The 15,557-nt window shown below is 44.2% G+C and overlaps 1 protein-coding gene across 1 annotated transcript in view; it reads left to right on the forward strand.

Annotated features, from left to right (window-relative positions):
* Positions 1-1,384: 1,384 nt before the first annotated feature.
* The window catches only part of LRRK2 (leucine rich repeat kinase 2), a 124,034-nt gene continuing 109,861 nt past the window's right edge, over positions 1,385-15,557 (forward strand). Inside the window, exons 1-6 of the mRNA XM_049783874.1 lie at positions 1,385-1,535; positions 3,002-3,087; positions 7,912-8,021; positions 10,562-10,650; positions 12,273-12,407; positions 14,045-14,183. Of these exons, the coding sequence (XP_049639831.1) occupies positions 1,385-1,535; positions 3,002-3,087; positions 7,912-8,021; positions 10,562-10,650; positions 12,273-12,407; positions 14,045-14,183 (710 nt within the window). The remainder of the gene's footprint in view (positions 1,536-3,001; positions 3,088-7,911; positions 8,022-10,561; positions 10,651-12,272; positions 12,408-14,044; positions 14,184-15,557) is intronic.

Raw genomic sequence — 15,557 nt, forward strand, 5'->3', positions numbered from 1 at the left:
TGAGCCTGCCAGGAGCGATTTCTGAGCGTAGAGCCAGGAGGAACCCCTGAGCGCTGCCAGTGTGACCCAAAAACAAAAACAAAACAAAACAAAAAGCAGCAGAAAGGGGACGGAATGATATAGCATAGAGGTAGGGCGTTTGCTTTGCATGCAGCCAACCCGGGACAGACCTGGGATCGATTCCCGCATCCCATATGATCTCCTGAAACCTGCCAGGGGTGATTTTTGAGCCCAGAGCCAGGAGTAACCCCTGAGCGCCGCTGGGTGTGGTCCAAAAACCAAAACCAAAACCAACCAACCAACCAACCAAAAAATATCAGCAGGTATCAGAGAGCAGAGGCCTGAACAGAATCCCCGAAAGAGAGCCGTTTCCTTTCTCTTAGCAGCTCAGGGCCTTCCACACTCTACTCCTCTCCTCTGTGGCTTCTCCTTCTGCCTCACCTACTTTTCCGACACCCACTTTGCTGGCTGTATACCAAGGCCCCTAAACTCAACTACCCTTTTCCAGGGAGATTCAGTGTTCCCCAACAGGCTGGCTGATTCCTTTCTCGGGAGCTGCTGAAGAAGGAATCTGCCTCCGCAGACACCAGGCATTGGAGGATCGGCTACCTGTGGCAGGACACAGACAGAGACCCTGCGCTCCGGACCCCCATTTCCCACCCACCAGCCCACCCAACTCAGCCCAACTCAGCGAGGGGCTTTTCCAGCCAGGGGTGCGATGTCTCAGCGCAGAGTGGCCCTGGGACTGGAGTTGGTGCTCAGTGACAGGATGGGCAGAGTGGCCTCTGCCAACTGGAGGCCTGACCCCACTGACCGAGTGACCCTGCTGACCCCTCCTCATCCTGCGAGGATGCAGGCCTCACTTTGAGGGTGCATTGTCCATCCAGTTGGGTCAGGGTGGGGCGCAAAGTCATGGCCTTGGCCTTGGCCTTGGCCAAGTCATGTGAGTCACCCCTCACAGCAGGACAGGCCTCCCCCCTCCAAAGCCTGCGGCATTCACTCGCGCCCTGCTGCTGCAACAGGGGGGGTCCCTGAGGGGTGCAGCAGGCAGCCCCCCGCGCCTTCAGGGCTCAACGAGGCACCTCTCCAAGGCTTCCCCTCTGCGGGCACAGGCTGAGGCTCCGGTCCCAGGCCCGGCCCTGGGCGCGGCCAAAAAGGGGGAGCAGGCGGGGCTCGGGTGTAAACAGGGGGGGGCGGAGCGCGTCCTGGTCCCGCCTGCGCTGCCGCCCGCACCCCGCCGGCCTCCCCGGACCCGGCGCCCCGCAAGGCCGCCCCGGCTTTGCCCTCCAGCCCTGTCCTGAGGCCCCCTTCTTTCCTTCCTTCCTTCCTTCCTTCCTTGCAGGGCTTCCCGCCCTCCGCATTGCAGCGCCCCGGGCGGCTCATGATGGCCAGCGGCGGGCGCAGGGGCGCCGAGGAGGACCAGGAGACCCTGAGGAAGCTGATCGTCCGCCTGGGCAATGTGCAGGAGGGCAAGCAAGTGGGCACGCTGGTGCAGACGCTCGAGGACGCGCTGCTGCTCACCTACGCCCCGCACGGTCAGTGTCTCTCTCTGGTCTGGCTGCCCCGGCTTTCCTCGCAGAGCCCCTCACCTCGTTCACCTCACCCCTCACGTCCCATCCTACCCGCCTCCCCCCAACTCACCTCACCCCTCGCCATTCACCCCACTCACCTCACCTCCTGACCTCACCCCTCACCTCATCCCACTTTCTTCATCCCACTTACCTCACCCCTCTCACCTCACCCCTCATCTCACCCCTCACCTCAACTGTCATCTCCATCTTCTCACTTCAACTCTCTCACCTCACCCCATTCACATCACTCCCTCACCTCAACTCTCTGACTTCACCCCACTTACTTCATCTCCTTTACCTCACCCCTCTCAAATCACCCTCTCACTCACCCTTTACCTAGGCATTCTCACCTCACCCCTCTCACTTCACCCCTCACCTCAACCCTCTCACCTCACCCCACTCACCTCACCTACGCACCTCACCCTCTGATCTCAACCCACTTACTTCATTCCACTTACCTCACCCCTCTCCACTCGCCCCTCTCACCTCACCTCAATCCTCTCACCTCACCCCACTTACTTCATCTCACTTATCTCCCCCTTTCAAATCACCCCTCTCACCTCACCCCTTTCACCTTTTTCACCCCTTTCACCTCAGCACCTCACCTCAGCCCTCTCACTTCACCATCTCACTTCATCCCACTTACTTTCTCCCACCTAATTTCGCTCCTTTCAAATCACTCCTCTCACCTCACCTACTCACCTCACCCTCTCACCTCAACCCACTAACTTCATCCCACTTACCTCATCCCACGTAATTCATCCCACTGGCCTTACCCCTCTCAACTCACCCCACTCACCTCACCCCACACACCTCACCCGCTAACTTCATCCCACTTACTTCATCCTACTTATCTTACCCCTCTCAACTTACCCCACTCACTCACTCTCATCCCACATACTACATCCCACTTACCTCCCCCCTCACTTCAAATGCACACCTCATCCCACTTCAGCCTACTTACCTCACCTCTCTCATCTCACCCACTCACATCAACCCTCTCACCTCACCCCTTTCAACTCACCTCACCCTCTCACCTCATCCCACTCTCCTCACCCTTCTCATCTCACCCCACTCAGCTCACTCCTCTAACCCAACTGTCCCATCTCATCCTCCACTCACCTCACCCTACTCACCTCACCCCTGTTCACCTCAACTCCTATTCCCCTTTTCCTCACTGACATCACCACAAACTTATTTTATCTCCCTAGGTCACCCCACCCACTCCTTCAATCACACCATTGACCTCCCCTGCCACTCACCTCAGACCCCAACTCACTGCATCTCCAACTCACCTTCAGTCCCCACCCACTTCACTCTCTACGTATCTCAGTGCCCCTCTGAGTTCTGTATCTCTGGGCTCTGACCTCCCAGGCAGAGATCAAGGTGCCTGGATAGGACTGAACCTCACGCTTCACCCCTTCTTCCAGCTTCCACATTATTTCAAGGAAAAACCGTACATGTGCCGCTGCTGGTGGTCCTGGACTCGTACCTGGGGGTGGCCTCTATACAGCAGGTGAGTGGCGACTGGGCATTGTCCTCCTTGGGAGAGGTGCTGGGTTCTACATGTTCCTGAGGGTTGACCTCACTCACCACCATGTGTCCTGTGAGCTGGTCCTCTTCGGAAGTGACTTGCACAGAGGGATGACACTCAGCTTTGCCCAGATGATGTGATCCATAGTTTATTCTTTTTGTTTGTTTGTTTGTTTGTTTTTTGGGCCACACCCGGCAGTGCTCAGGGGTTACTCCTGGCTGTCTGCTCAGAAATAGCTCCTGGCAGGCACGGGGGACCATATGGGACACCGGGATTCGAACCAACCATCTTTGGTCCTGGATCGGCTGCTTGCAAGGCAAACGCCGCTGTGCTATATCTCCGGGCCCCATAGCTTATTCTTTTTGTTTTGTTTTTTTGTCAACAACTGGTGGCACTCAGGTGTTACTCCTGGCTATGCACTCAGAAATAGCTCCTGGCTTGGGGGACCATCTGGGATGGTGGGGGTTCGAACTGTGGTCTATCCTAGGTGGAAGACACCTTACTACTTGCGCCCCTGCTCTGGTCCCCATAGTTTATTCTTATTCCCTCAATACTCTTTCCAGTGTCCCTGTCTACAGAGCAAAGACATCTCGTGCTTAGTTTAAACACAATATGGAATAAATAATAGTCCATATTATTATAACTGCATTAATAAAATAAATGGCAAGCTCCCAGAGTTTATTATCTTAATATAATCTTTATGTTTATTATTTATTTTATTATTATAATATTAACATATAACATCATGCAATATTATATTAGATAAAATATTATATACAATATATAAATATAAAGTATTTTATATAGTTATATTAAGTAAATGCCATTTATATTTATACATAATATATTCATATTAATATAAATATTATTTTAATATAAATTACACTATATAATTATATTAATATTAGTTATATGTTAATATGAATATTTATATCAAATAAACATACATAACGTTATATATTCTATGTACATATTACATAATATGTAGACATTATACAATATTATGTGATATATTTTATTATATATTTTATATAATTACCGTAATTTAAACCCAGTTTCTAGTCTTCTTTATCTAAAGAAGTTTTGACTATAAAGAGAGTGGCATTTCATGAGTCTGTAACTTTAAGTTCATACTTTTGTACTTAACAAATGGAAACGCAGACCTTAGACTCTCTACCATCTCTCTAAGCTGCTCAGCCTGTTTGAAATATTGAAAGGGGAACCTGGGATAAGGATGGACGCTCAATGCAGAACCACTGCCTAACCTGTTGGTTTCCTTGGCAGGTTTTGAGGTGTAAATAACTGAAATCAGTCTTACTTTGCATGTTAAGTTCTGAGAAACAGAACTTGAACTTAGTTCTCTTAAGTGGAATGCTAAAGCCAGTGTTTCTCTCCTGAACGAGTCTATCTCCATTCCTCCACCTTGACATTTTCTCCTGCATACAGCTGTGTCCGTTCTGATCTGGGTGAATCTTATGTCTGACTTATTTTTTGTGAGGAGATTTGTATCTGAGATAAACTGTTGCTGTTGTATTTCATAAATGAAAATGTTTTCTATCTGAACATTGATTTTTCAGCCCTTGATTTCCAGGAGCCTGGTTTTGTGAGTCACTGTGTTTGCTCCTTTCTCTCCCTGCCCCCGCCCCCCTTGGATGTTCAGAATGCTTAGCTATGACCTGGCTCCCAACTGCTATGTTAGCAGTTGCCCCATTAGTGCCACTCAAAGCAGTGTGACCTGGGTGGACAGGGTCTGCAGGGCCCTAGGAACCTAGAGTTCCAGGATGCCCTGAAACTTGGAGTCATATTTCGTCATCATTAGTCCATTCTTTTTTGCTTCAGAAACATTGGGCACCTGGGCATATGTCTCTGGTTAGTTACAATGTCTCCGATATCTTCATCCAGTGAGTACCAGAGACATCATATGCAAGATGATGATGCATTTGGCTGAGTCAAATGGGATAGAACTGGGAGATTCGACACTGTACAAGTGTTTACCTACAGAACACATTGTGAATTGTAATGTCATTTCATCCTAGGGCTAACAACAGAACCAGAATCCATTCTATCACCTTCAAATCTTTTATCAAACAGCCCACAAACTGCTGAATTCACTGTTTTGTCGTTCAAGAAGAGCACACAGTGCCTTGGTACCAACATCACAGCCACACAAGTTAGCAGTGCCTTTTTTTGGTGGATAGACAACCAGAGGGGCCAGGCTACACTCAGCAGTGCTGGAGGGGTGATGTAGTGCTGGGGCTTGAACAGGGTCTCCCATGGGCAAGGTGCGTGCTCTCCCACTTGAGCCATCTCCCTGACTGGACATAATCAATTTTAGTTATCATGAGTCCTGTCAAAGCCATGAAGATATGCTACACAACATATCTTTTTTTAAAGATGTTTTTCTTTCAAATTTCTTTCTGTTACTCATGTAATTAATGTGGATGTTTTTAATACTTTAAAAGTTGATTTAGGGCCCCGGAGAGATAGCACAGCGGTGTTTGCCTTGCAAGCAGCCGATCCAGGACCAAAGGTGGTTGGTTCGAATCCCGGTGTCCCATATGGTCCCCCGTGCCTGCCAGGAGCTATTTCTGAGCAGACAGCCAGGAGTAACCCCTGAGCATCTCCGAGTGTGGCCCAAAAACCAAAAAAAAAAAAAAAAAAAAAGTTGATTTAGCTAGACTACTGAATTTAAACTTCTTATTATGAGATTAAGAAAAGATAAATTACTATTCAAAAGTAAGTTTTAATAATTCATTAAACATGATGTTCTAGATTATATATAATTTTATTTTATTGTTTGTTTTGGGGCCACACCTGGCAGTTCTCAGAAATTACTTCTGGCTCTGTGTTCAGGAATCACTCCTGGAAAGATCGGGGGACCATATGGGTTGTTGAAGATTGGATCCAGTTTGGACATGTGCAAGGCAAGGGCCTTGCCCATTGTGCTATCTCTCCGGCTCCCCCAGATTGTAAATTTTTAAATTTAATGTGTTTTCATGTCTTATTAATACTCCTTAATAAGTGACCATCTTTAGAAAACTGATCAATTCTCCTACACTATTCCTGTACTTTCCCCTCTGATCACTTCTCTGTGCTCCCAAATTTTACACAACTTCTGTTTATACAGTTTAAGCTTTTGAAGTAGGAAGCAAAGGAAGTGAAAGCGACTCTCAAATTTTCCATAAGTTCTAGATTCTTTCCCATAGTACATTAAACTTAATGCTTTAGTTTAGAAAATAATTCTGATAAACTGAAACCAACACTATTATTTCATAACTCTGCATCATATCTCAAAAGATCTGCTTGCAATTGGCTGGATTTGGGGGGGTGTCATTTATTACCTTATAAAAGCCTAGTTGACTAGACCTCTTTGCAGAGAAGTTTACAGGGGTGGACCTAACCCAAGAAAGCAGGTGTTATCCATGGTCAGCACCAAAGAAGTTGGCTTCCTCTTCAATGGCTACCCACCTGGAGATTCAGAGATTTATTTTCTTAAATACTTGGGAAAAGTCTGTATTTTATAAAAGCACAAAAATAACTGTTTTTTATGACAGCTGGATAGTCAGTGTCTGTTTAACTTATGTGAAAGAGAGTGTCCTACTTAAATGTAGGCAAAAATAGCTGATGAATTGGGCCTTTTAAAAACAGTTTGAAATTACGTAAAAGGAAGTAATAACAGAGTAGAGCAACTCATGCTTAAAGCAGAAAAGATACAGAAATCATATTGTAAACAGATGTTGTGTAATCATCTTTCATCATGAATTGCCTGGGACCTTTATCTGTCCTGCACCCTTTCTGGAGGCTTTAAATTCTTGCACTCACCTGGCAGCTCTGGCCTCCTTAACACACTGCCAACTCCCTCATGCACCCAGGCTTAGAAGGACCCAACTCCTGTTTGAACAAAAGATTATTCCTACTCATTCCAGTTGACATAGATCTACTTAAAATGCACCCCCAAGAGCATATTTCTTTTAGAAATGTGAGTGGGCCTAGGATACATGTGATGTTCCACGTGCTGAAGAAATTTTTTTAGGTGCTCTTTGATGACTATCACGTCTCTAAATCTTCCATGCAAGGTCTGTTCCCTCCTGCAACTGACTACATTGTCACCACTTGAGCGAATCACCTCTGTGCCCTTGTTGCTCAGGCCACTACTTTCTTCTCAGGACCTCCATCTGCCCCCTTCCCTATCACAGAGCCCTTTGTCCTCTAGTCTTCCATAACCTAGCACCAAGTCCTCAGAAGAAAGTGTGTGTGTATGGACTCATGATAAAAGGCCTGAAAAGGGGTATTCTTACCCCCTTAATCTTGTGTTCTTCTGGAACCAGAGTGATAGCTCAGTGGTAGGGCATTAGCCTTGCACGCAGCTGACCCAGGACGGACCTGGTTCGATTCCTGGCATCCCATATGGTCCCCCAAGCCAGGAGTGATTTCTGAGTGCTTAGCCAGGAGTAACCCCTGAGTATCACCGGGTATGGTCCAAGAACCAACAACAACAACAACAAAAACAAACAAACAAAAAAAACAAGAAGAAAATTTTTGTTCTCCAAAACTATTAACTGTTTATTTCAGTTTAAGCAAGCAGTAAATTGAAAGTGTTACAATATCCCTGCATGACATGGTATGATTTTTGGAGAAAGATGGATCTTGATTTTGTTTCTCTTAACCATTTTGCAATTTCTTTACTTAAAAAAAATCAAAGTAATCACTTATTTCTCTAAGAATGAAAAGATTCATGCTTGGACTATGTTGTTCTACTACCACCCTATAAGAAATAATGTGAATATTTGCCTTTCTTGATTTTAGGTGGGCTGGTCACTTCTGTGCAGATTAATAGAAATATGCCCTGAAACAATGCAGAGCTTGATGGGACCCCGGGATGTCGGACGTGACTGGGAAGTCCTTGGGGTTCATCAGTAAGTATATCACAGTGGCTATGTCCCCCTGAACTGTTTGCGGTCCTGGCTGGTCCATAAAGCTGCAGGATGGAGAAAGTCCCCTTGAACCAGTGATTATATGATTGGTCAAATTGCAGATGGCTTGTCATTTCAAAAAATAATTTTTTAAAATAGTAGAAGTGAGACAAACCACCAGGTTTAAACATATATATGGGAACTGAGAAGTTCTACAAATAGTAATTTAGAAGTGTATGGCTTTCTGCTTCAAAATACATTTAAAATTAAAAAAAACCAATTATTTTTGTCTGACTAATGTGTAAAATATATCAAAAGTAGGGTAAGAGAAAAAAAATGACCCTTTAGCACTTGTATACTAAATTTTGTAGCTTTTGTACATATTTTTGGATTGATAATTTTTCAATTGAAACCCCTTATTTGGAGTTCTTAGTTAAGAAAAAAAATCTGTCTGAAGAAGTATGTTTCCAGGAAAATCATTTTTAAATACTTCTTTTCTGTACATTAAAAATACTGGAGAGATAGCACAGTGGTAGGGCATTTCCCTTGCATGTGGCTGACCCAGGAGGGACCTGGTTTGATTCCTGGCATCCCATATGATCCCCCAGCCTGCAAGAGGTGATTTCTTAGTGCAGAACCAGGAGTAACCCCTGAGCACTGCTAAGTGTGGCCAGATCAATCAATCAATCAAGCTTAAAAAATACCATGTCTGGGGCCAGAGAGATAGCATGGAGGTAGGGCATTTGTCTTGCATGCAGGAGGATGGTGGTTCGAATCCTGGCATCCCATATGGTCCCCTGAGCCTGCCAGGAGTGATTTCTAGCATAGAGCCAGGAATAATCCCTGAGTACTGCCGGGTGTGACCCAAAAACCAAAACAAACAAAAATACCATGTTTTTAGACCCCAGTTTTATATTTTACTATTAGTATCAACTGCAGCTTCATCTCTAGTAGATGATGTGTTTGTTCACAAGTGAACATGTCCATGCTTATTATTTTTAGTTTCCATGAACGAATTGGTCTTTGGTCTCAACATCTGTAAGGGTACGGTGAAAACACCTTAATTACAGTCAGTATCTCTGAAATCCTGAATCAGAATATACACCTTAGTAAGAAATTACATAAGCATAACTCTAATTGGTAATTGTAATATCATGTCCCTTGATTTAGGTGAGAATTTCCAAGATCCCCTAAGATTAGCCAATCTAGTACCTTTGGCACCACTGAAAAACTTACCTAGTAATTTTCTAGTACAAGCTATGACTAGAAGTGAAATGATACACAGTTTTTCCACTCGTGCATTCTTCATTCACCCCATACTTATTGCACACCAACTTTGAACTAGCAGAAACACAGCTGTGACTAAATTAGCCCCACTCTGTCTTCAGTAGCGTATATTAGAGCATTCCTAGAAGCATTTGTGGTAAACTGTTGTTAAAAAAAATGTGGTACAATATTTGATCCCTATGATCAAAACCTCTCTCCTGCAAGGCTTTCAGCAAGAAGAAATTTCCTTGGTGGGGCCTAAGATGGGTAGAGTGGGAAGGTGCCCAGAAGTCAGGGTAGTGTAGAAAGGAGGCATTGGCAAAGCTATGGGGACTCCATTTTCACTATACTTGGAGACTGTGCTTTGAGCAGTATGCCACCAAGTCAGACTGGAAGTATGTGTTAGAGTTGATGCAGGATGGGATGTATGAATCCCTGTTGGTTTCCTAGGTTCACACTCTATTTCAAATCCATGTCAACTACTGTTTCAAAAATAGTGTGAATTATTCCATTAAATAGTAATTTTTATTTATTTATTTATTTTTGGTTTTTGGGCCACACCCGGCGGTGCTCAGGGGTTACTCCTGGCTATCTGCTCAGAAATAGCTCCTGGCAGGCACGGGGGACCATATGGGACACCGGGAATTGAACCAACCACCTTTGGTCCTGGATCGGCTGCTTGCAAGGCAAATGCCGCTGTGCTATCTCTCCGGGCCCAAATAGTAATTTTTCATGTACGAACACAAACCAACAGCTACACTCCATGTCTACATGTAAGACATATAACTTATTAGTTTATGATAAAAGTGGCCTTGGTCTCTCTACTGGTACCTTGGCTGAAATAATGTGAAAATAGTTAATAAATTAATTTGGATTTTTAAAACTTTCTTTTCTTTTTTTTTTTTTTTTGTTTTTGGTTTTTGGGTCATACCTGGTAGCGCTCAGGGGTTACTCCTGGCTCTACACTCAGAAATCACTCCTGGCAGGCTGGGGGGGACCATAATGCAATGCCGGGATTCGAACCACCGACCTTCTGCATGCGAGGCAAACGCCTTACCTCCATGCTATTTCTCTACCCCCACCCCCCAAAAAAACCTCTATCAAGGCTATTCCCGGTTTTCATAGCTTAGTTGAGAATTTTAGTAAGGAGAAATAAATAAGTTTCAATAGAGGGAAGAAACAACATCACGAACTGAATAAAAACAGAGGTGAGCAAAGTGTCTAGAAATGCCCAAGTCTGATATTGCCCTGTTTTTGATTTTCTTTTCTACCTGCAGGCTGATTCTTAAGATGCTGATGATTCACAAAACCAGCGTGAACCTGTCCACGGTGGGCTTGAAAGCCCTTGACCTCCTCCTAACTTCAGGTGATTATATGTTTGTAATGTGAGTCAAAGTAAAACACATCTTAATTCACTTTCATAGTCAACATTTGTTTTAATCTTAAACATAGAAAGCATTGACATATTTGAACAAATTATGATGCATGCTAAATGTGTTTACATTATTTTTTAAGTTTAGCATCATCTATATCCTGATGGTTTCTAAGGCCCTTTTAGCTTCTTTCCTGCTCTCTTCTCTCCACTTTCCTTCCTCAGTGTCTAGTTGTCTTGGTCTTTCAGTACTCTCATGCCCCCTTCACATTCATGTCTTGAGCTCCTCAGGGCTGGTCCCACATCCTCATTAACTATATTTGGATTATCTTGGGTACAAGTGTCTTTTGTGGGTCTGCCATAGTTCTGGGACTGTGGTGCGCATAAATTGTTTGGGACCCACTGGGATTTACTGGGACAGTGTCATCACTGTCCGGCATTGCCTCAGGATTCCTCTCTTGGTTCTGGGAAGAGCTTCAAGTGGCTGGTGGACAGGATCATGCTGTATCCTGAGGAGACAGATCTACAGTGGACTGACAGCCTGGCCCCTTGTGCAGCCCTCACTTCACCCTGTAAAATCAACTATCCCCAAAGTTTTCTGTGAGGTCAGCCGGTTAATGCCCAGCATGAAGGGCCCAGAGCCTGGGGTAGCAGGAGGGCTGAGTGGGGGGGAGGTGTCACATATGGGCCCTGTTGAAAAGAGAAGCCTAGTGGACTCATGGTGCAGGTTCAGCTGTGCAGGAGGTCAGCAGCCTTTTTCTACCTGCTGCTCACCTGGCATGGGATAACAAATGGATTTTAAACATTTCCTTGAGAGCCTCTTATGGGGAGGGCTGGAAGTCCAATGGCCATATGGCAGTGGACATAAGAGAAAGTCTTTTTTACCTGAATAGTCTCTCAGCACAAGGCATTCACATGTTATTCAGGAATTTGATGTGTTTGGGAAAGGCCAATTAGTGTGACTTCCTCAGTGAGATGTCTCAGATGCTTCCTGGACGCTAACTTAGGGCTTATTATTACTGTATGTCTGGTAATTCTTTGAGGGCTCCTGGGTACTGGGAGAGGGCTGAAGGGAGGGAGTCCCCTTTTGGTAACACCTTTCAAATGTGGAAATGGAGTTTGAATCTTTCTTTAATAAATTTAAGCAGGAGTTTGCAGCCACTTGTGATCAGTGGCTTCTGGAGGGAGTGACCTAGATAGAGACTAACTATCTAAAAAAAATGATGAGAGTAGTGCTGCAACTTGTGAAGAAACCTCACAGGGTCTCAGTTGAGAGCAGGACGAGGATCATCCTTTGTTTCAGCTCTGCCTTGTGGTTGTCCAGGGCTTTGATTTCATAGGTACCGGCCAGGCTAGCTTGTGCCTGTTTCCTTGTTGTTAAGCCACATGTAGAGACAGACGTGTATGGAGAGATGAGAAGTGAGTCTAGGCTCAAGTCTAGTTGCTGTACATGTCCTGGGAACTTCTTGTGTAGAAAACCTAGTGGTTTTCTAAAAACCTAAAACCTGATGGTCCTTCATCTTTAGTTCAGTGGCTCAACAGGAAAAAGACCACCAACCTTTTTGTGTTCATTAAAGTAGCTATTGACATGAGGAATGCTGTTCTCTTCCAAACAGGGAAAATTACGCTGCTGATATTGGATGAAGAAAGTGATGTCTTCTTGTTGATTTTCGATGCCATGCGGACATTTTCAACCAATGAGGAAGTTCAGAAACTTGGATGCAGTGCTTTACATGTGCTGTTTGAGAGAGGTATTGAAGCAGCTAAATTCCTCATTTTGATATTAGTGTAAGGAAAAAGAGTGCAGAGTGTATTACAGTGAAAGGGACACACTATCAAGCGTCCACATAGTATAAGCCTGGCCAGCACTGGACGAGTCGGCTGGGGCAGAGTCATCCACTGGGGTAAGAAACACAGGAGTAGACTCATTTCAGTTCTCATTGCTGAACTCAGTATCTCTTAGGTCATGTTGTGGCAAAAATCAGGCAGGGTGTGGTTGAGTCTCTGGGCTGCACATGGTGACTTGAGGGACTGTGATGGAAGGCAAGGCTTCCTCTTGCCAGCCCAGCGGCCCATTTGGACCTTTGGATAAGGAATCAAAGGCTGATTCACCAGAAAGACTCTCCATGCTAGAGTGGGAAGGATAAGAATTTCTTCAGGCTTAGTGCTACCTGTAGGGTGTCTTTCCAACATTTTAGTGTCTGAAAAACTGAAGGAAAGTAAAAACTGAAAAATTAAAAGAAGAAGGATCTTTGATACTTTCAGTCATGAGAGCAACACAACCACCAGTTTTGTTTTCTGTAACATGGACTTCTGTACAAAATCAACAGAGTATGTCAGCTAGGAGTGAGCATGCAGCATTTTTTAATGTTTTTTGTCAGGGCCCTCCTCAGTGCCCTTAACTTAAACAAGTTTTTTTGTTTGTTTGTTTGGTTTTGGTTTTTGGGTCACATTCGTAAGCGCTCAGGGGTTCCTCCTGGCTCTACGCTCAGGAATCGCTCCTTGCAGGCTCGGGGGACCATATGGGATGCCGGGATTTGAAACACTGACCTTCTGCAAGGCAAACACCTTACCTCCTGCTATCTCTCTGGCCCCAGACAAGTTTTGTTTGGTTCTGAGGATCTAACCCAGAGCTTTATTCTGGGGAGGCTGCACCCTCCCCATCATTGTCCTGAAATCAAATTCTCGACCTGTCTGAGCTTCCCACCACATGAAATGACTGACTCCAAAAGGAACTTTTTGGCTTCTCAAAACCTTAAGTATGAAGATTCTTGATAACAATTTTTGATCTCAAATAAAATGAAGACCATTAGAGCAGAATATTTCAAGTTGAATTGTTTGTTTGTTCCTTTCTAAAAATTCCTCCCTTATGAGAGGAAAACTGTTGACATTGGTGCTGTAAAATATGCTGAAACTCAGTCGTGAACAACTTTATCTGTGGGGAAAAAAACCTGTATTATGAAAAAAAAACAATAAAAATAAAAATTCCTCCCTCTAGAGCTTGTATATTTAGCTGAATTGTTCTCGGCACACGCCTTTCCCTTTCCTGAATGCACTGTATTAAGTTCACTCCTTGAGTCCTTATTCATCATTGGTTAGTTTTCTCTAGGCCTTCCCAAGTAATATTGTAAAGAAGTCTGTTTTCTCAGAGCTTTTGATTGTTAAAATGTTGGCATTTTAAAATGTTTTATCACTAACATAGGTCAGACAGAATTATTTGAATCTCACAGAAATCTTTCTTATTGTGAAATTATGAGAGGGGAGATTTTGTCAAACTATTTTTTACTTATACCCATTACACTACTGTCTCAAACTGTATAAATTATATTTTGAAGTAATTAAGGTTTTTATCTCTTAAGTTTTTCAGTGCTTTCTCTATTGTTTTTAGTTTCAGAGGAGCAACTGATTGAATTTGTGGAGAATAAAGATTATGTGATATTGCTAAATGCATTAAATGCATTCAAGAATGAAGAGGAAATTGTGTTTCATGTACTGCACTGTTTGCACTCCTTAGCAGTGCCTTGTAAGTGATCAACAAAGATGATTGTTTTTTCTTTGTCTGAAAAACTGCAACATGTCTCGTTCTGAGCGCTTAAAGTATCTCTGTTATTTAGAATCTTATGAATGCTAAAGCCATGCACTTGTTATATTGTCTTTAATTTTGTAATTGAATAAATTCTTTAATTGAATCACTGGGAGATATACAGTTACAGTTTTTCGTGACTGAGTTAGAGTCATACAGTTTTCAATACCCTTCACCAGTGCACATTTCTTGCCACCCCAATTTCTCTTTCCACCCTCTTTCTGCCTGCCTCTGTGGCAGACATTTTTTTATTCTCTCTTTCCTTTTCCTCGTAGACACTGATTTGTAGTATTGCTACTGAAAGGGCATAATCTATATTCCCTTTTTCTCCTTTCAGCACCTAGTTCTTGTCCAGAGTGATCATTTCCAACTATCATTGCCATAATGGTTCCTTCTTTGCTCTCATTACATTCCATGGCTATTTGTGGCAAGCTTCCCACTAAGCTTCCTCCTGGTTCTTTTCTTTATTGTTTTTGGCTATTATTACCATACTAACTTTTGTTTTATATCCCACAAATGGGTCTATCCCTATCCCTCAGACCCATTTTACTCAGCATAACACTCTCCATATCTAACCACGGATAAACAAGTTTTATGACTTTATTTTTCTTAACAGTTAGCCATTCATTTCTTCATTTTTTTTTTATTTTTTTGGTTTTTGGGCCACACCCGGTGGTGCTCAGAGGTTACTCCTGGCTGTCTGCTCAGAAATAGCTCCTGGCAGGCACGGGGGACCATATGGGACACCGGGATTCGAACCAACCACCTTTGGTCCTGGATCGGCTGCTTGCAAGGCAAACGCCGCTGTGCTATCTCTCCAGGCCCTATTGAAGCATTCTTGCAGCTGGCTCTAAACTTGGTGCTGAGAAACGGTGGTCAGAAATATAAACCTGTTTCTCGCTTTCTGAGAGTTTGTGGTGCCAGGTGAGATGCAGATCAGCACTTAGGTGGTGATGCTGCTTTATGAGGAGAGTTGAACAGCAGGACTGTGAAAATCGTGGAAGGCTGAACTATGAGGGACCATGTATGGGCGAGACTGAAGTGAAATGGGGAAGCAGAGTGAGTGAACCAGGGCAGTTTCCTGTAAAGACACTGGCGGGAGACCAGTGTACACTGGTACATCTGCCTGTGTAAGCACACATGAATATGCAAACACACATTTACACACTCTTATGAATGCAAAGATATAATACACGTATGTACCTTAGGTGCCATGCAGGGACATCAGTATGGACATGTGCATGTGAGTGGTGGTCTATACATGCATATGGGCATATCTGCGTGAGCGAATGTGTGTGTTCATGCGGAACCCGTGTCT

This window comes from Suncus etruscus, chromosome 11, assembly GCF_024139225.1.
Source record: "Suncus etruscus isolate mSunEtr1 chromosome 11, mSunEtr1.pri.cur, whole genome shotgun sequence".
NCBI classification, from domain to species: Eukaryota; Metazoa; Chordata; class Mammalia; order Eulipotyphla; family Soricidae; genus Suncus; species Suncus etruscus.